The 21,064-nt window shown below is 39.7% G+C and overlaps 1 protein-coding gene across 3 annotated transcripts; it reads left to right on the forward strand.

The window, feature by feature from the left end:
• The first annotated feature begins 2,311 nt into the window (after positions 1-2,311).
• Positions 2,312-18,485, forward strand: SMIM30 (small integral membrane protein 30). 3 transcript variants are annotated; one of them, XR_011559468.1, is made up of 3 exons: positions 2,312-2,440; positions 2,802-2,884; positions 16,724-18,485. XR_011559468.1 is itself a non-coding variant. In XM_070755492.1 (2 exons), the coding sequence occupies exon 2, from the start codon at positions 16,740-16,742 to the stop codon at positions 16,935-16,937; it is 198 nt and encodes a 65-aa protein (XP_070611593.1). In that variant the 5' UTR covers positions 2,374-2,440; positions 16,724-16,739; the 3' UTR covers positions 16,938-18,485. The 3 variants fall into 3 exon arrangements, 2 of the variants coding, with proteins under 2 accessions (XP_070611593.1, XP_070611592.1); XM_070755492.1 differs by lacking the exon at positions 2,802-2,884 and having other exon boundaries at positions 2,374-2,440; XM_070755491.1 differs by lacking the exon at positions 2,312-2,440 and having other exon boundaries at positions 2,800-2,884.
• Positions 18,486-21,064: the final 2,579 nt, after the last annotated feature.

Consider the following 21,064-nt stretch of genomic DNA (forward strand, 5'->3'; position numbering starts at 1 on the left):
CAGTAGGTTTTTTTTAGAATAGGGCATGATGATTCTCCTGGGTTTACAGTGATATAAATTAGAGTAGGGCAAGAAGATTCCACTGGGTTTACAGTGATTTATTAGAATAGGGCATGATTATTCCTCTGGGTTTACAGTGATAAATGGGGTGTGATGATTTCAGAGTAAAAGAGATACATGTAAGAAGAGGGGGGAAAGGTTTTTGATTTTCCTTCTTTTTCCCTTTTTTATCTTCTTTCTCTCTCTCTCTCTCTGTCTCTCTCTCTCTTTCTTCTTCTGTTCTTATTTTTAATTTCTTTTTATGTTTTTATTTACTTACTAAAAGGAATTATTATTAATTGGGCTAATTGGGACATTTATGATAAATTATTTGGATTTTCCTCCCCTTTTGAATTGATATATTTTAGACCTTGTGACAGTTAGATAAAATTTAAGATTTAGTCGTTATGATTGGCAATTCTGGTTTCTTTCTTTTCTTTTTTAAAGGGCGATTGCAGTAAAAGTAATGGTAAGAAATATATATGAAATTGATATTAAGGATCTATCGAAGAGATTGAAGCATGATGGCCTAAATGATCAGATGTAATAAGAAAAGAAGCAGCTAAAAGAAACTGTATTAGTTAATAGCCTTTAAAATTCATGTAAGAAATTTGAATATGTTTTTAATCCAGATGTCAAATGTACAGGACGGATTATTAATACCCTATTCAAAAAATTTATTATTGTATTGTATTTTAAGATTGATGGTATATTATATTGCATATGTCATTGGTGTAAAAAAAATAAAAAACTTTTTCCTGAAAAAAAAAATTGGTTCTAAAATGCACACAAGAACACACTCATCCATACAAAAAATCTATAATTTACTTATGCTTTAGTTTGAGCTGGTTGGGAACACCATAGTACTGAAGAATAATTGGTTTTATTTTCCCAAACTATCATTCTTTTCATTTATTGGAACTGCAGTTCTCAAAATGTCCAGACAAAATTCCCCAAGACTGTAATTGCTAACCTGTGAACAGCATTAGGACCAAACTAGGAAAGGCTACACTTTCATTGATGCGACCAAATGTACAACTTAATGAAACATGTCTAATATGGATTTAGACTTATCTTCACTAATTTCAGATATATATCCATGTCATCCATTTTTTTAAAAAGCTATTATCTGAGCCCAAAATTACTTCATCTGTAATAAGAGACAGAGACAAAATGTCCAAAAAACCCCCCAAAGATGCTTTTTCAGGTGGCAACTGGACTTTCTTTTTCTTTGAAGACATTTAGCTTCTCATTCAAGAAGTCTCAGCTTTGATTGTATGATGGGGAATGGAAGGATTTATATTCCATGCAGACAGTTGGTCATTTGGAATTTTTAATGTTTTTATTCAAAATGCAAATGACCAGCTATCTGCACAGAATATAAATCCTTCCATTCCCCATCATCCAATCCAAGCTGAAGGTTCCTGGATGAGAAGCAAAAATCTTCAAAGAAAAAAAAAAGTAAGTCCAGTTGCCACCTGAAAAGGCACCTTTGGGACAATAATACTGGATGACTGAGACTCTCCATAGATGTCAAAGGGGAAAATATAAAAAATGCACCACTAAAATAATAATACACATACTATATTTACATATTTAATAGGACTTCTAACAGCATTCAAGAGATTAAGAAAATGACACATCAGTATTTTATTTTATTTATTTTTGAACGCATAAAGTCGCATTTGCATCCTGAGCCTTTCAGAAGGCTGTTTTTGGCTAGCGTTTGAGGAGTGGAAAAAAGCAGAGTAATGTGACTAGTCCTGTTTTTTGTTCGTTCGTTCAAACATGTACAAGATAATAGGTTTTGGTATAAGTATAAACATTAGCAAAGTAGGTACAGGTAAATTAGACAGTAGGGCAGGGACGGTAGGCACAACTGTGTGCTTATACACGCCCCTTAACTCAGAAGTTTAAAAAACTAACTCAGACGTTTCCTGAAGATTATCTCGAATTACGAGCCTGGAAGCTCTAAATCTGTGGTCTAGGGCTAGGCGATCGACTAAGATTGGATCCTGCAACATTATCCTGGGGCAGTTTGTTTGCCTTTATTCTTTCGTATCTCTTTACCGCCCGTTAGTGACCGTACGCGTTATTGCAGAGAGGTACGGTGGCCTTAGATTAAAGCTTTTGTGGAGTTCAATTTCCAAGATTCTCCAGCCATTTTAAAATTGCCTAATCTGAGAAGCACTAGATTAAAGCCGATTTCAACACCAAAAGACGCTTGCAATTATAAGTAAAGCCCTAACGAATATTCAAACTAAGATTCTTTGAGGCACTCAATGGTTAACGAGATAGTTGCGCAATGCACGACGGAAGTTGTAGGCATCGACGCTTTAGGATTGCGCAAGCGAATTAGATCCTCCTTTTCTTTCTATTGGTAATGGCCGCTGCCAGGAAGGTAAATCATGCTGTTTGCTCCAGAGCCACGGAAGATTAATAGTTCAGGGGTTGGTGCCCGGGACATGCCAGATAATTCCTTTCTTATTCAAATAATCCGTTCCTCGTCGATAGCAACCCTGGGTCTGATTGAGCCATATACTTTCCAGGGAAGTTAGGTGGGGTAGTTTAGTGCTGCTATGAACGTGACTCGAAACATTTAATCGGGATGTGTCATAATCTGCCGTTCACTGGTATCATTAGCACTCTTGCATATTTATTGTTGGATTTCTCCGTAGACTCAGGGCGGATTTTATTTGTTTCGGGTAACAGAACAAGCCTGGTTTGGGGTCCATGTTCTCCCTCCCTTCTCCTTTATTTAGTAGGCGATCGGATGGTTTCCAAGACCTCAAAGTTAGCCAAAGAAAGAAAGAAAAAACAGAAATACCCACCCATCCACCCCCAGGTAAGAGGCTTTCAGTGGGTGTTTCTCGGGATTGCCATATTCACTATTCTAGAACGGAAAACAGCAGCATCCTGTGTGCCTACTAGTTTTATGCATCAATAAATTTGTCCAGTTACAGATACAGATTTCTTGCTGATTTATCTAATATCCTGGGCAAGACTTAGAAGTGTTTCAATTTCTCCGATGTTTGTTTCCCGAAATTCTGTTAATTTGGGAGGCAAAATCTGCCTTCCAGTTATTCTTGATTCCTGGGGACTTCCTGGACTAAAACCCTTTAGGGGGTTTTGGCAAGATTTTTTGGGAGTGATTAGCATTAGCCCTTGCATCCTTCCTAGGGTTGACAAAAAGTGACTTGTCCTAGGTCACCCAATTTTCAGGCCTAGTAAGTTGGTACTCGAATTTGCCATCTTGCAAGTTCTAGTCTACAGCAAACTACAGTGTTCCCTCGATTTCCGCGGGGGATGCGTTCCAAGACCGCCTGCGAAAGTCGAATTTCCGCGAAGTAGAGATGCGGAAGTAAATACACCATTTTTGGCTATGGACAGTATCACAAGCCATCTCTTAACACTTTAAACCGCTAAATTACCATTTCCCATTCCCTTAACAACCATTTACTCACCATTATTACTGGTACTCACCATTGAATAAGACACTTAGTGATCCTGATATTTATAAACATAATTATTTATTAACAATAATTATTTTTTTTGTTATTTATTTGCAAAAATTATTAGTTTGGCGATGACATATGATGTCATCTGGTGGTGAAAAACCGTGGTATGGGGGAAAAAACCGCAAAGGTTTTTTTAATTAATATTTTTTGAAAAACCGTGGTACAGTGATCCCTCGAGTTTCGCGTCCTCGAGCATCGCGAAAGGGCTATATCGCGAGTTTTCAACCCGGAAGTAAACTCCACCATCTGCGCATGCGTGCCCTTTTTTTCTATGGCCACGCATGCGTAGATGGTGGAGTTTCCCCAGCTGGGGTCCGCTTCCCAGCTGGGAAGCGATAAGAGCAACGGGGTGGGCGGGGGAAGGCCGGGCGGCGCGCGCGCGGGGGTCCGCTTCCCAGCTGGGAAGCAATGAGAGCAACGGGGCGGGCGGGGGAAGGGCGGGCGGCGCGCGCGCGCGAGGTCCGCTTCCCAGCTGGGAAGCAATGAGAGCAACGGGGTGGGTGGGGGAAGGCCGGGCGGCGCGCGCGCGAGGTCCGCTTCCCAGCTGGGAAGCAATGAGAGCAACGGGGTGGGTGGGGGAAGGCCGGGCGGCGCGCGCGCGAGGTCCGCTTCCCAGCTGGGAAGCAATGAGAGCAACGGGGTGGGTGGGGGAAGGCCGGGCGGCGCGCGCGCGGGGGGCCGCTTCCCAGCTGGGAAGCAATGAGAGCAACGGGGTGGGCGGGGGAAGGCCGGGCGGCGCGCGCGTGGGGGCCGCTTCCCAGCTGGGAAGCAGCGAGAGCAACGGGGTGGGCGGGCGAAGGCCGGGCAGCACGCGCGCGGACAAGCGGCAGCAGCGAGGCGGCGGGGAAACCCCAATCTTCGGCTCCTCGCTGCTGCGGTGGAAGTAAAAACACCATCTGCGCATGCGCAGATGGTGTTTTTACTTCCGCACCGCTACTTCGCGAAAAATCGATCATCGCTTGGGGTCCTGGAACGGAACCCTCGCGATGATCGAGGGACCACTGTATAGGCTATTCGCGAAGTTTGAACCCGCAAAAATCGAGGGAACACTGTACTCTTACTCTTGTTCTAAAGAGTAAAGAAACTGGACAGCCACTTGTCTGGCATGGTATAGGGTCTCCTGCTTGAGAAGTGTGTGTGTGTTGGATAAAACACCTCCAAAGTCCCTTCCAACTTTGTTATTCTTAAATTCTGGAATGTTTTATGCTCTTGTAGAGTCTAATGATATTATCTAATACCAATATAGTTGTCAAGCTTTTTTTTTTAAAAAAGTTTTTTTAATTGGTAATGATAATCCTGCCATTTGCTAAAATGGGGAGGAGAGTAGGATACTCTTAGTTTTTAGTGTACCATGTTGTTTCATTTTTCAATATTATAAGATCATATAAGTTAACCTAGATAAATTTTAATCAAATGTATATGCTGCATGGCCTGAATGTAATTCTTTATAGCTGAACAGTGTGTGCAAAGGCCTGCTGACAACTGTGGCTTAAATGAAGCATGACTTTTTATGTTGAAGAAAAATAGGCTTGTTCATGATCATGAGGGTCACTTGGCAATTTGCTTGTTCATTTCAGACTTTCTGGTTTACAGCTGTGTAATCCGCTTGTGCTTTTTTCAGATTTGCTTTCTAGAATCACTGAACTATAGTAAAACATGCATGTTAAATTCTTTTTTTTAGTATAAATTTTAATTGATTTTTTTGAAATTTTTACAAAAAGAGAAAAACATAAATTCAAAAACATAAATGTGTATACCATCACTAAACAAAATAATATGTCCCTCCACCGGGGAAGATTCAATTCTATATCTTTCATTTACCTCAGCTCCGGGTTACCTTGCTCATTCTTTATAGAGTGATTGAATTTTATTTTTTACATTTGCATCGCTTACTAATATTAATATATGATTTTTAACCTTTTCCCACCGCCTCATTGTTGCTGCTAATTTCTCTTCATTATAATTATGCAATCTAATTTCCATAATTTCATAGTGAATGTGATCCACCATGTACCTGCACCAATTTTTTTATCGTCCATTTATTAGCATCTTTCCACCAAAGCACTATAGCTGCTTGGGCACTTTCTATTGCTGCAATTTTAATTTCTTCATATTCTTTTACCTCACTATTTTTTATCAATAATGCTGCTTCCTTGGTTAGTTTCCAGTCACTATTCGTAATTTTATTCACTTCCGTTTGCATTTGCTTCCAAAATTTTTGGACTTTACTGCATTCCCAAAACATATGCATAAATAACCTTTTTTCCTTACATCCATGCCAACAATTTCCTTTCATCATCGTTTGAAAGCGTGCTAGTTGTACTGGTGTATAATACCATTTATGTAAAAATTTTCTTCTCATCTCTCTTATCCCTGTATTTTTAATTCTTCTAATATTTTCAATTATGCCTTCCATATCCCATTCATCAATTTCTAACTCATCCTGCCAATATTTCGTCAATCCTTTTATTACTTGCTCCTCTGCTTGTAATAATTCCCTATATATATTACCTGCTTGTCCTTTTAAATTCTTACTCTTTTCCCTTAATATCTTCTCTAAATTTGTTTCTTGTTTGAGGAATATTTCTTTATTTTCCCTTTTACTTAGATACGTACTTATTGCATTAACTTGTAACCAATTTTGTTGTCCAAGGCATCTCTCTATTTCATTTCTATTGATCCTTCCATCCTTTTCATATAACTGTTCAATTCTCTGTATACCTTTCCCCCTTAATTTCCATATTATCTTTGTGAGGTTACTTTCTTTCTTTATATTTATCACATGCAGCGTCGCTAATTTAGAATTTGTCATTTTTAATTTACCTTGCCATTTCATCCAACTTTCTATAATCGCTTTAGTTGGGTCTATTAATCTATTTATTTTTATCTTACTCCATTTCCTAAATAATAATTCTTGATTCTTAATGTCATTAATTTCTTTCTCTAATTCTACCCATGGTTTCTCTAATTCTACCCATGGTTTCTCTTCTAATAATTGTAATTCCATTAGTCTATCTATTTGATATGCATCCCTGTAATACTCCAAACTTGGATTTCCCCAGCCTCCCTCGTCTTCCGTGGCTATTAACCATTTTTTAAAATTCTTGTTCTTTTATTACCTTCTATCCAAGCATTTAATTTAGTATCCCATCCTTTTAATTTCCTTATTGGGAAGGTTCCATACATTAGCTGTAAAATATATAAATTTTTTGGGATAATCATCATTTTTAATGCTATTACTCTAGCCAATCTTCTCAAATTTTTATTTCCCCAATTCTTAATTTGTTTCTGATTTTTTTTCCCATATTAAATTATAATTAAATTCCACCATTTTTTCCGGGTTCTTTAATAACCATACTCCTAAATATTTCATTTTCTTATTCCCCAGTTTTAAACCTGATACCTTGCGTATTTCAATTTGTTCTTTAGGCCCGGTGTTTAAACAAATGATTTCTGATTTTTCCATATTTACTCTTAACCCTGATTGGTCTTTGAACTCCTGAAGTATTACAATAATTCTATTAATCATATCTACTGATGTTTCTGTAATTATTATAGCATCATCTGCAAATAGATTTAATTTTAATTCCATATTCCCTATTTGATATCCCTTCCATTGTTTGTCTTTTCTAATTTTATTAGCTAATGTTTCAATTGCCATTGCGAAAAGCATCGGGGATAGGGGACATCCTTGCTTGGTTCCATTATTTATTTCTATCTTCTCCGTTCTATTTCCATTCACTCTAACGTAGGCTATATTTTCCTTATATATTTCTTTTATTACTTGACAAAATCTTTTCCCCATATTCAAACTATTACATAATTGGAATAAATAATCATGGGTTTTTTATCAAAAGCTTTATAAACATCTAATTTTAATAGTCCCAATTTCCTTTTAGTTCTAGTAGCATGGTGCAGCACATTCACTATATTTCTAATAGGTTCATATATTCTTCTTCCTTTTATAAATCCATACTGATCCTTTCCAATTATTCTTGGTAGTATATTTTCCAATCTGTTTGCTAAAATTTTCATAAAAATTTTATAATCTTGATTTAGCAGACTAATTGGGCGGTAGGAACCGGGTTCTTTTAAATCTCGATCTGGTTTAGGAATTGTTACAATTTCAGAATTCTTCCATGTTTGTGGAACATCTAATGTTATGAGGACATTATTATACAATCTCTCCAAATGCGGTAGCAAAATTTCTATATACGTTTTATAATATTCTCCTGTAAATCCATCAGGGCCTAGTGCTTTACCAGGTTTTAACCCTTTTACCACTTTAATTATTTCATCCCTTGTTATGTTTGCATTTAACATTTGTCTTTCTTCTTCATTCAGCCTTTCTTTAACCTCTATATGTTGTAGCATAATATATTCTTTTTCATACAATTTTGCATAAAATTCTCTCATTACACTTTCTAACTCTCTATTACTGTACAATATTTCATTACTCCATTTTTGTCTCTTAGACCATTTATTATTGATTTTTCTTTTCTTTTTTTAAGGTAATTCGCCATTTGTTTTGCTGGTTTTCCCCCCATATTTCTATTCTCTGTTTTACCGTCATCCTCATATTATTCCATTGTTGTTCCTCTATATCCTTTAATTGTCTTTGTTTAAATTTTAACAAATCATTCCATTTTTTATTTCTTGTTATTCTTAAATTTTCTCTTATTAATTCTATTTCCCTTATTCTTTTTTCCCTTTCCATTCCCCAACTTTTTTTTAATATGAGACTCCATACTGATTAAATTACCCCTAATAACTGCTTTCTTCGTGTCCCAAATAACTGATTGCCTCATTTCACCATTTTCATTTATATTATAAAATTCCTAAATATCTCTCTGAATTTTTTCCTTATTTTTTTCACTTACTGAAACAATTGTGTTATATCTCCAAATTCTTTGTCTACTAATGGAGTCTATTTTTATGACTGCTGTTATGGGTGCATGGTCAGATATCCAATTACTTTTAATTTCTGCTTTTTTGATTTGGATATTTCCTGTTTTATTCATAAATATATAGTCAATACAACTAAACTTGTTATGTCTTACAGAATAATATGTTCCTCTATTTAAATTATCAGCATGTAAGTCTGTCATATTTAACCTATTTAAATTTAATTGTTTCTTTTCTTTGTTATTAGCCCTTATTTCTACATTGAAATCCCCAGCAAATATCACTGTCCCCTCTGAAAATAAATCCAATTTACGCTTTGCATGCATAATAAATTGTTTAGCATTTACATGTGGAGCATATATTACCACTAATGTTATTGTCATTTGGTTTATTTTTCCTTTTACAAATAATCTTCCTTCTTTGTCCCCTTTTGTTTGTATCACCTGAAATGAGTTCCTTTGATTTATTAATATAGCTACCCCCCTACTGTTTGTTTTTCCTCAAGATTCAAAAATACTTTTCCATTTATTACTATTAATCAGCTTATTCGTTCTTTTCCGTCCCTTATGGGTTTCAGTAAGAAATAAAAAATCCACATGATTTTCTTTCGCTAATTTCAATAATCTGTGCCTTTTCAGAGACGATGCAAGACCGTTTATATTTAATGCCATAATTGTTCGGTCACTCATAATATTTCCATTTAACATTTTTCCCTCCTGCAACCCAGAGTTCTGTTAAATTTTTCATTTTTATAAGAGAACCTTCCCACCCAGGTGCCTCCCCCCAAATTCCTCTCGCAATGAGAGAAAAGCGGAAAAAACCTCCGCTGTTTTGATCAGGCACCATTGGGGGCATGGTTCCACTGAAACTATTGCTCCCCCCCTAACATCCTTTCTTAAAGAAAGGAAATAAAACCCCACACTCCCCTCCCCAAGTCTCCCTTAATTTGATTAAAATTAAACAGATATTAAATTGAATCAGAACCAAACCTTAACCTTTTTCTTAATATATAACAAAGACATTTTACAAACATTTCATTTCTTTTTTTGCCTCGTAACTCTCGCCTCCATTTTGGAAGAATCTGGTGCTTCTTTCTCTTTCTCCAGAAGAGCTTACCTTTTCAGTTTGAACTCCTTAATGGGGAATGTTGATTCCAAAAGTTCAAAAAGATTTTTAACCCCCTCTCCTCCTATAGCACCCCTCGCTTCAATCGCCTCTCTTGCTTTTTCTGCCTGTTGCTTTAAATCCGGATTCAAACTAAGTTTTACCAGCATTTCCTTCCTTTCCTCCAACGACTTTGCTGGGTACATTTTCCCCTCTTGAAAAACCATTATAATTGCCGGATATTGCCAGCTGAAACGAATGTTTCCCTTAAACAAAGCTTCTGCTATCGGATGCATCTGGCTCCTGGCTTGCAAAGTTTGCACCGCCAAATCTTTCAAAACCCGGATCGAGGCTCCTTTAAAAGTAAGGTTAGTAAATTTCCTTAGCTCTTTATAGACTGTTTCGGCTGTTTTTTCGGAGAGGAATTTAATTACAATGTCTCGTTGATACCCATCTCTTCGCGCTCCGAAAACCCAATGTGCAGGTTCTATTTGATGATCCTGAATTTCAATCTTATACTCCTTAAACCATTGCTGAATATTTTGGATCATATTTTTGCCATCGGCAAAGTCTGCTGTAAATCCTCTCAGACGTAAATTTTCTCTTCTTAATCTATCTTCCAGCATATTTATACGTTGGCTTCCTTCTTCTATCTTTAAAACCCTAATACCCTGGGCTTGCTGTTCTATTTTCACTTTTTGCAGCTCGGTCGCAGTCTTAGCCACCACATCTTGCATTTCTTTTAGCTGCTGACCAACCATAACAAAAGTTTTCACCAAAGCGTCCATTCTCTCTGTGAGTTCTGCCCCAACTGCTTCCGCCATTTCCCTCCTCCTCTTAACTTATTGTTTACTCACAGTTCCGAATGGAAAGCAGGCTGTTTTCGCGTTGTTTCTGCTCTCCTCTGATAAGCCCAAGGTATTTCCAGGTTCCAAAGTTATAGCTTTTTTACTTAGTCCAGTTTATTTGAGACTCCAAGAGGTTCAATGGGGTTTAAAAACCAATGTTTATTTTTCCATTTGAGGAGCGTTCAGCGGAGTGTCTACTCTCCTCGACGCATGCGCACAAACCCCCTGTTAAATTCAATATTTAGGTTATGTTCTTCCAATAGGTTATTTGCTTCATTTTCTAGCCCTGAGGAAAAATATTTTTCCCAGATTTTTAAAATTTATTATTAAATATAGGAATGGTAATAGATATTTCCACATACAGTGGTACCTCGTCTTACGAACACCTCTTCTAACGAACTTTTCGAGATACAAACCTGGTGTTTAAGATTTTTTTGCCTCTTCTTCCGAACTATTTTCACCTTACGAACCCAAGCTGCTGCCAGTCAAAGCGCTGGGATTCCCCAGAGCCTCCTTTTGCTGGGAATCCCCGCCTCCGACTTCCGTTGCCAGCCGAAGCGCCTGTTCATGTACTTCTGCCCTGAGGCTCCCCTCGCTGGGAAACCCCATCTCTGGACTTCTGTTGCCAGCCGAAGCACATGTTCTTGCGCTGCTGGAATTTCCCTGAGGCTCCCCTCGCTGGGATTCCCATCATTTTTGCCAGCACTGCTTTGAATCACAGCAAGGTGAGCCTCGGAAATCCCAACAGCGCAAGAACGGGTGCTTCAGGTGGCAACAGAAGTCCGGAGGTGGGGTTTCCCAGCGAGGGGAGCCTCAGGGAAATCCCAGCAGCGCAAGAAAGGGCGCTTCGGCTGGTAATGGAAGTCCAGAGGTGGGGATTCCCAGTGGCGCAAGGCAAAAGGGGTGAGTTTTGGGATTGCACACTTTATTCACTTTTACATTGATTCCTATGGGAAACGTTGTTTCATTTTACGAACTTTTCTACTTACGAACCTCATCACAGAACGAATTAAGTTTGTAAGACGAGGTACCACTGTATTATATTTCTGAAGAAAAGTTTTACTGCTGTTATTATTATTTTCTGTGGGTCGACAAATCAGTGAATATGGTAGTATTAAAGATGGGAGAGTACTACGAAAAAATCATGCTGTAGGTTAGATCATGAAGTTTAATACCAGCTAGTAAAGGGCAAAGGGAAACAACTTTGGTACATTGCCAAGAAAAATATGTTAATTTATTAAATTATTAAACTGAGCTCCTGGGGGCATTTTTACCCTTCCTTTCATCCTGTGTGCAAAAGGACATGATGGACTATATTAGATGAAGTTGACCACTGTTTAAATAGTAAAAATGCTTAAGAACTCTCTGTGTGTGTTATTAAGGATTATTGTTAAATTTATATCCCAACTGTGAAGTGCATTGAGTTGAGACAGAATGATTGGTCCATTGTCAACCAGCTGGCTTTCTGTTTAAAGAAGGCCTAAAACTTGCAATCTGCTGGCTTCTAGACCAGCACCAATGCATCAAACTGACTTTCAGTTTGAATTGAATATTAATTGTATGTTTTTAAGGCTGCACCCCAGAAGCCAAAGAACTGCATCCTAAAAAATTTCAGTGACACAGTTCTACAATACTTTTCAGTTGTCTTTGGACACTTTGTGGAGCCTTTGATGCTCTCTGAGCTTGATTGTTTGCTTGCAGATATTACATTATCTGATCAGGTAGATCATCAGGTTATGGATTTCTTAAATTTTTCTTTTACACTGGTACCTCTACCTAAGAACCGAGTCTGCAGAGAGGGGTGGCATACAAATCTAAATAATAAATAAATAAATAAATAAGAACGCCTCTACTTAAGAACTTTTCTAGATAAGAACTGGGTGTTTGAGATTTTTGGACTCTTCTTAAGAACCATTTTCTACTTAAGAACCCAAGCCTGGAAAAATTTCCCAGGAAATTTGAGAGCGGCACGAACACCCAGCCAGTTCCCTGCCATTCCCCCTGGGTTTCTCTCTCTGGCGCAGTGTATGGGAGGCAGCCTTGTGCCGGGTATATGGGAGGCATGTGCTCCTTGCCGCCTCAGAGTTCCTCTTTTTTTTTAAGCCTTAAAGTTTTGGATTTTTTTTATTCCCCTCACCTTACCTTCTTCCTTCAGCATCAACTGTCTTCCTCCTCCCACCCAAATTCCGAGCTTTTATTTCTTTCCTAATGGGTTTGCACGCATTACAGTGTTCCCTCGATTTTCGCAGGTTCGAACTTTGCGAAACGTCTATACCACAGTTTTTCAAAAATATTAATTAAAAAACATTTCGCGGTTTTTTTCCCCTATACCACGTTTTTTCCCGCCCGATGACGTCATATGTCACTGCCAAACTTTCATCTGCCTTTAAAAAACATTTTTTTAAATAAACTTTAATAAATAAACATGGTGAGTAATAATCTAAATGGTTGCTAAGGGAATGGGAAATCCTAATTTAGGGGTTTAAAGTGTTATGGGAAGGCTTGGGATACCGTTCAAAGCCAAAAATAGTGTATTTACTTCCGCATCTCTACTTTGCGGAAATTCGACTTTTGCGGGCGGTCTCGGAACGCATCCCCCGCGAAAATCGAGGGAACACTGTATTTGCTTTTACATTGATTCCTATGGGAAAAATTGCTTCTACTTACATACCTTTCTACTTAAGGACCTGGTCATGGAATGAATTAAGTTCTTAAATAGAGGCACCACTGTAGTCCTTAAAACTAAGATTTTAACATCACAAAACAACTTATCATTTTACAAATGTTAATTTGAATTTTAGATGAACAAATAATTTGTAGTAATAACACATTCTGGTTTGAAAAAGGTTAGAGGGAGACTTTTACTTCTAATTTACTTTCATGATTGAGGTATAATAACCACACTTTTGCTTTATCAGTGGTGTTATGCATGTTTAAACTATAAAGATACGTGCATTGAAAAATTATGATGTCCTCTTTATTCTTAATTTGAGGAAGGTAGATTCTGACTATTAAAAAAACCCCTAGAAATGAAAACAAAACTGACAATGGAGTCAATTTCCCTTCACTTGGACAGCCATCTGTTGCAGATATTAAGTTTGGACTCATGGTTAAAATTATCCCTTCTACATTCATTATAGCATTCTTGTCCTGTGTGGTAGGTAGCTAGGAGGAATAATGTAGATTGTGAGAACATGAATAGGGAAGGAGCATTTACAGCACTCTTTTGTATCAGCCAAATATTATTGCATCCATACTCTACTATAGCAGGAAGGCTTGAATATACAGAGCTTGTTTATCCTACCACTTAAAATCCGATAGCAGAATGCTTATATGATGGAACTATACTGCCCATCTTTGCAACAGATCCAGCTGGAATGTACCTCAAGAGGTATGTTCCCAGATACTGCCCTGACTAAGAAGCAGCAAGGCACAGATGCTTCCAGAGTGTTAGTAGGGTTGCCTTGAATAAAAAAAACCCCACCCAAAAAACCCCTGCTAAAAAGACATTTTTTAAACCTACAAATAAAGTTGAGTATTGCCTATGGTTATGAAATAACAGCATACTAAAACATAGGAAACCCGTTAAACTGGAGTAATAGAATGGGGAAATTGGCTGGCTTTCTAGAGAACTACCGTATATACTCGAGTATAAGCCAAGTTTTTCAGACAATAAAATGGGCTGAAAAACCCAACCTCAGCTTATACTCTGGTCACTGATGAGTCACCACAAGAGGGTGCACTGCGGGAGCCCGGCAGGCATTGGTGGCTCATGAGGGAGGGAGCTATGGCAGGTGCCACCTCTTCCCGGCTGAGGCAGCTTCGGGGGAGCCTTTGGGAGGGCATTGCTGTCTGTGTAAATACGTAGTGCCATCTCTGACAACCGGACGCAGGGACTGGGCTGCAGAGGTTGGACTTTTCCAGCCTCCGTGACTCCAACTTTCAATTAGGAAAGAAGGGTGGCACGGAGGAATGATGCCGGCGCTGAGGAGGCGCCTTTAAGGCAAATTCAGAGTTCAGAAAAGCTCCAACGGCACGCGAGAGGGGGAGAAAAGGGGGGGCGAGAAGACAGAAGCAGGAATCCACCACTGCTTCAAAAATGGAGCCACCTGAAGAACTGGAGCCGGGGCGAAATGTTGACAGAAATGCCGGCGGGGCAGGGGGGAGAGAGAAAGGGCTGTCTTCAGGAGGTGGGGACGCTTGAGGAGTGGGACGCTTGAGACCATCCTTGCAGAGATGCCACCAGGAAGAAGGAAGAGGAGTTGGTCCCGAATCCTTGTGTGCGCTGCAGCGGGGCAGCTCTGCCCGGCCGGGCTACTGCTCCTCCCCCTGGAGCTCCCAACGTGGCAGGAGAGCAAGTGAGCAAGCGAGAGAGACGAGCCGTGGTGTCCTTGTAGTGGACAGGAAACCGAGCGAGAGAATGAAAAACAAGCCTTCTCTGGCGGGCATTGGGAGCTCCGGCGGGAGGAGCAGTAGGCTGGCCGAGCAGAGCTGCCCCGCTGCAGCGTGCACGTGAATTCGGTACCAACTCCTCTTCCTTCGCGCAGCCGGATAAGGCTTTTTTCTCTCTCTCTCCTGCCCGCTACAAGGACACTACGGCTCATCTCTCTTGCTTGATCACTTGTTTTCCTGCCGGCTACAAGGACAGGGAGGTACAGCATCAGGACTTTCTCTCCGTGGTGTTTTTGTAGCGGGCAGGAGAGAGAGAGAGAGAGACAAGCGTTCTCCGGCCATGCGAAGGAAGAGGAGTTGGTTCCAAATTCTAATGCACACTGCAGCGGGGCAGCTCTGCTCGGCCAGACTACTACTACTCCCGCCGGAGCTTTCAACAACCACCGGAAAAGGCTCGTTTCTCTCTTGCTCTCCTGCCTGCTACAAGGATTTTAAATTTATTTTAAAAATATTTAAATAAATAAATATGCTGTTGGCTGCTTCCCCTTCTCCTTTTCTTTTCTCCTGTCAGTTGCGGTCGTGGAGGAAAAGGAGGGAGGAGGAAAGGAAAGAGGCAAGGGTTCTTCTTTCTTTCCTCTTCCTCCTTTTCCTCTGCAGCTGCAGGCTACTCTGGATCTCCTCCTCCTCTTCCTCCTTTCCCTGCTGCCGACCCAAGTGGATCTCTTTAGCAAATCTGCTTCCCCGAACAACACATGGGGCAATAAAGGGAGATGGAGGAGGAGGGAGGATCAGGGGTGAGAGGGAGATCCAGCCAGCAAGCCAGCCAGCAAGCTAAAGGGGGGGACGGGACAGCATGAACTCTCTCCAGGCTTTAGAAGCCCCCAGCCAGAGAGAGAAGCAGATTTGCTAAAGATATCCACTTGGGACGGCAGCAGGGAAAGGAGGAGGAGGAAAGGAAAGAGGCGAGGGTTCTTTTTTCTTTCCTCTTCCTCCTTTTCCTCCGCGGCTGCAGGCTACTCTGGCTCTCCTCCTCCTCCTTTCCCTGCTGCCGTCCCAAATGGATCTCTTAAAGGCAGTGCCTTGGCGCCGGCATCATCCCTCTGTGCTGCCCTTCTTTCCTAATTGTAAGTTGGAGCCTTGGAAGGTGGAATAATGCGACCTCCACAGCCAAATCCCAGTGTGCAGGAAATCTGGGAGTTGAAGTCCACTAGTCTTAAAACTGTCAAGTTTAAAGACCCCTGGGTTAGGGTTAGAAATGCAAGAGTCTTCAAACCTGGAAAGATTAAGGCTTGTGGACTTCAGTTCCCACGCCTGAAGTAGCATGGCTGGTGCAGGAATTCTGGGAGTTGAAGTCCACTAGTCTTAAAATTGTGAAGTTTAAAGACCCCTGGGTTAGGGTTAGAAATATGTTTTAGCTTGGTTGCTGATTGAGCTACTTTTTTTACTTTTTAATTTATTGTTATTACCAGATTGCTTTTGTTTACCCTCTTTTAAATTTACAGAGCTAGTTTACTGGTTTTCTTTAAAATAAATATTCTAAAACATTTAATCTACTGATGTCTCAATTAATGTAATTTTATTGATTTCCATTTTTATAAGTTACCAGTAGCCACTGCATTTTCTAACCTCAGCTTATACTCGGGTCAGCTTATACTCGAGTATATACGGTAAGTGAAAACTTTCTGTAATACAACTATTGGTTACAGGTCCATTTCTCACATTCTGTTTCTTGCCCAATAAAATGTTTCATTTACACTCAGCTCCTTTCCCAAAGGGCCTAGGCTAGGCCGTTATGCTGATGTTACAGAAAGTGGGCTCTATCTAGTATATAGTAGCCCTCATAATGTCTTTGCTTTCCTTTCTTTTTGTTTAAATACATCTGATTGGTTATTTCTATGTATTTAATATTTCCTTCAGGATCATCTGATCAGTAATGACTGGGAACATGGCCATCACCAGGAATGTTTCACAGCTCTTCTTGGTATTTTTCTTGTTGCTTTTTTGCCTACCAGTAGTAGAAGCTTTAGATATGGGTGATGCAATAGCTTTGTTGCTAGGTGTGGCTCTTAGTTGTGTTGGATTCTGTGCCTGCCTCGGTCTATATGCAAGACGACGACACGGAGAACAATGACTTTAAGTCCAAAATGTCCAGCTGAAGTGCAACTGTCCTGAGGGATGTTGTTACAGTTAAGGAAGAGTTTCAAGATGTTCCCAAACTCATCAAATCTTTATTGCCATGTACTGCTCAAGAAGAAAGGCCATTCATAATGGGACAACTGTGGAGAAAGCTGCTTCAAGTTCATAAGAACATTTTTATGTAATTAAGGTGTTGCCTTAAAAGTGGGATGCTACTGGTTTTCAATTGCATAAGAAAAAGCAATAAAAGTTAATTATTAACAGGTGCAGCAGGGAATATAGAGAGGTAAAAGAATATAGTTTGCATTCGAATGATAGACAGAAAATATATGAGATAGGAAGCATAATTGTCCTCATAATTAATTTAGAGATTATTTTTTTTCTTCTAATGAAATATTTCTCTGTTTCATTTTTTCCAAATTAAACCAAAGTATTTTCTTGTAAGGTCAAGTTGCTCTGTACCATCCAATGTTTTGTTGTTTTCATCTGATTACAATTTGTTACAGTTGAATTATGTTGAAAGGTTACTCTCCATTGTTGCCTTAAGCATTGCAGATATTCTAATATAGCAGTATATAATCCAGTGCCATCAAATATTTAGTGTATAACTCCCATAATCCCTGATCATTAGCCATTTGATTTATGAGAATTGTAATTTAAAATATGGTAGCAGAGTAATGGGTTTGTGGAAGGGAAGGATGCCACATTTTCCTACTTATAGAAATGGGTACAACCATTCAGGCTTGAATACATAGGAAGCCTGACTTTTTTTCTAGTATGCTTTTTATTCATTTCAATAGAATTTGCAGCAATGTTTCTCATAGATTAACTTTTATGATTTCTCAGTTCTTTAACTTTTATGATTCCTCAGTTCTACAGAAGAATTGCTGGGAACAATATTAAAATTGTTCCTTTTCTATACAGTATATGTCTCCTCAGTAGTATTGTTTGCACATTTTTAATAAATTGTGAAACTTTCACTATTTTCAAAGTATTGGATAAAGTAAAGGATTAATGAGAATTGATGTGATTTACTCTTAGTTTTCCAGTGTAATTAAATAAACTCTATGAGGTTATTTTAATAATCTCCATGTTCTTTAATATGACCTTTGCTGCTTTAATTCAACCATGATTAAATATTAGATATTGAAAATATGCCTAAATTTAACAAGAGCACCGTTGAAACTCATATTGAAACAATTTTATTATAATTCAATTAGTAGTAAGAGAAAGGTAGAAATTTTCTTAACATGATGTACAGAACCATTAGTGTGTTACCACAAATGCTTTAAAAATATTGTAATATCTGGTATAAATATTACATATGGTATACAAAAGATATAGCAGAAACATACTATTCTATTGTATTTTAACCATGCTGTTCTGTTCGCAAACACTTGTACTGTTTCCAGGTCTATTTGACCCAGACTAAAAAAGGTTGTTTTTAGCTACTTAAATTTGGGTTTTTTGGGAAAGCTTTTTGCATTGGTTAACGAATTTGAACATTCCTGATAATAAAAAAATGAAAAATGAAATGAAAAAATCAGTGTTTAGTTGTTTATTTTGCTCAGAAAAGCCCCCCTCCCCCCGCTGTGTGCAATAATGTTCCTTTATATATAGATTAGGCTGAAAATTCCAAATTTTTTGAATACCTTCTGCATTGGTTTACTAATTTGAACATTTCTAAACAAATGAAAAATGAAATGAAAAACTTTGTTTGTTTATTTTGCTCAGAAAAGCCATCCTCCCCCAGCTGTGTGCAATTATGTTTGCTCTATACATAGACAAGTTTCAAATTTTGTGGCTGGTAGGTGGAAGTGAAATTATTGAAGAGCCTCGGAACAGCCTCAGAACAACCTTGAGCAGAGAGCTGTGGAACAAAGATTTAAGAACAATCTATGTAATTGGAGAGAAGATTTTGAGGACAAGAGAGAGATTGTTACGACAGGAGATCTTGAGATTAAACTATGATTCAATATCGATAATTGATGACCTGCATGTGAGGTCACCTATCTACCAATATGTCAGCACCCACTATTTGTTTCTCTTCGAATTGCACTGCTGCAACCTTACATGACTGGACTAGAGAGGAAAATAAAAATGAATGTGTGAACTATGCCGAACCCACAGCAATATGTAATTGGGAAATTGTCCCTCTACAAATGGACCATAATAGAAAGATCACTACAGTATATTGACAATATCTCACTTAGCACTTTACGCTCCCTACCTATGGGAGAGAGAACAGTCCCAGCAGGGATGGACATTCTATTTTATATCTAGTCCTTGCTTTTATTTAACTGTCATTTCATATTTTACTTGTGGAGTGGGATGGGGTAAATGGGAGGTGAGTTTAGATTGTTTTATTGTAAATTGAATAGGGTAGGGTAGCATTAACTGTGATCAGAGTGGATCTGTTATGGTGTATAGTTGGGGAAGAGTATGCATGATGGAGATGGAATGATTGAATTGATGTTATATAGCATTAAATATGTATTTTTATTATTGTACTTTAAGTAAATGAAGTAATTTAAGTAAATTAAGGAAGATTGATTTTAGTGTTAGATGAATGGATATGATTGAAAGATAGAATGTTTGAAATAAATGGGATGAATAAAAGGGCCAGTTTGCCTGGCAGCCCAGAGGCAGGAGGAGTGGGGGACCTATCCCTGGGGTGATAGAGGGCCGGAATATTCCAGTCTTGCTGTGGAGAGGCAGATATAGCAGGAGACACGGGATAGGCCGCTCCCTGGGAACAAGGGATCGCTGCCTGAAAGTGATCCCTCATTCCAGCCTCATGAACTCAACCCGGGGGACTGGTGACAAGTGAAATCTGGACCTTGGGCTCAGCCTGCTTCTGCTCAAAGCCAGGTCGGCTGTAAATAAAGCTCCCTTCATCTAGGATTTACTACTGGATGAGAAGGCCTAACTGGCATGTATGACTGAGACTTGGCTGGGCCCAGAGGAAGGAGTTCCTCTCTCGGAAATGTGCCCAGCTGGGTTTCAGGTGTGGCACCAGCCGCGACCTCAGGGAAGGGGGAGAGGAATGGCAATTATAGCCAGGAAGACAATCAGTTTGCGTAGGCTCGCTGCCCCTGAGATTGCGGGGTGTGAGTTCCTTGTGAGGTTGGACCTAGGGGTACAGGTGGACTTGTTGCTCACATACCTGCTTCCCAGATGTGTGTCAACAGCCCTGCCTGCACTACTCGAGAAGGTAGCCAGACTGGCAGTGAGTCCCCCAGATTTATTGTTTTGGGGGATTTTAATCTACCGTCATTCAGCGAATCCTCTGGGTTGGCACAGGAGTTCATGGCCACCATGGCTGCCATGGATCTGACTCAAGTAATTCAGGGCCCAACTCATGAGGAGGGGGGCACACTCTCGACATGGTATTGCTTTGGGGCAGTTGAGTAATGATCTGAGATTAAGGGGCCTAGAGACTGTGCCTTTGTCATGGTCAGATCATTTTCTATTGCGGCTTGATTTTAAGGCTCCAATCCTCTCCCACAGGGAGGCGGAATCGATTAGGAGGCTCTGCCCCAGATGCCTGATGGATCCAGAAGGTTGGCAAAGGGCGCTTGGGGTTTTGCCTGATTTGCTTGTACAGAGTTCGGCTGAGTTTCTTGCTGCAGCCTGGAATGCAGCTGCAACGGAGGCTCTAGACCGAATTGCGCCTTTGCAACCTCTCTGTGGCAGTAGACCCTGGGGATCTCGGTTCACTGAGGAACTCTGGGGGATGAAATGCCAGAAGAGGTGTCTAGAGAAGCATTGGAGCAGATCTGAATCTGACCAAACACTTGTAAAAACTCATATGGAGATTTACAAAGTGGCAATCAGATCGACAAGACTTGCATACAATGTCAGCCTGATTGCACCTGTGGAATCCTGCCCAGCCGCCCTGTTTACGGTGACTCACACCCTCCTTAACCAGGAGGGAATTGACGAACCCTTGCAGGGTAGTGCTGAGGACATTAACAAGTTTTTCGCAATAAAATTACTCAGATCCAGACTGACCTTGACTCCAATAGGAATGTAGTGCCGGCTGACAATGAGTCAGTTGAGGTGACAGGGGCTCGTCTTAGTCCATATGTTTGGAGGGAGTTTGACCTGGTGACACCTGAT

This window comes from Erythrolamprus reginae, chromosome 6, assembly GCF_031021105.1.
Source record: "Erythrolamprus reginae isolate rEryReg1 chromosome 6, rEryReg1.hap1, whole genome shotgun sequence".
Classification (NCBI taxonomy): Eukaryota; Metazoa; Chordata; class Lepidosauria; order Squamata; family Dipsadidae; genus Erythrolamprus; species Erythrolamprus reginae.

What these genes read in the sequence shown, in the direction of transcription:
- SMIM30 (XM_070755492.1), top strand. Translation starts at nt 16,740, where the DNA reads ATGACTGGGAACATGGCCATCACCAGGAATGTTTCACAGCTCTTCTTG.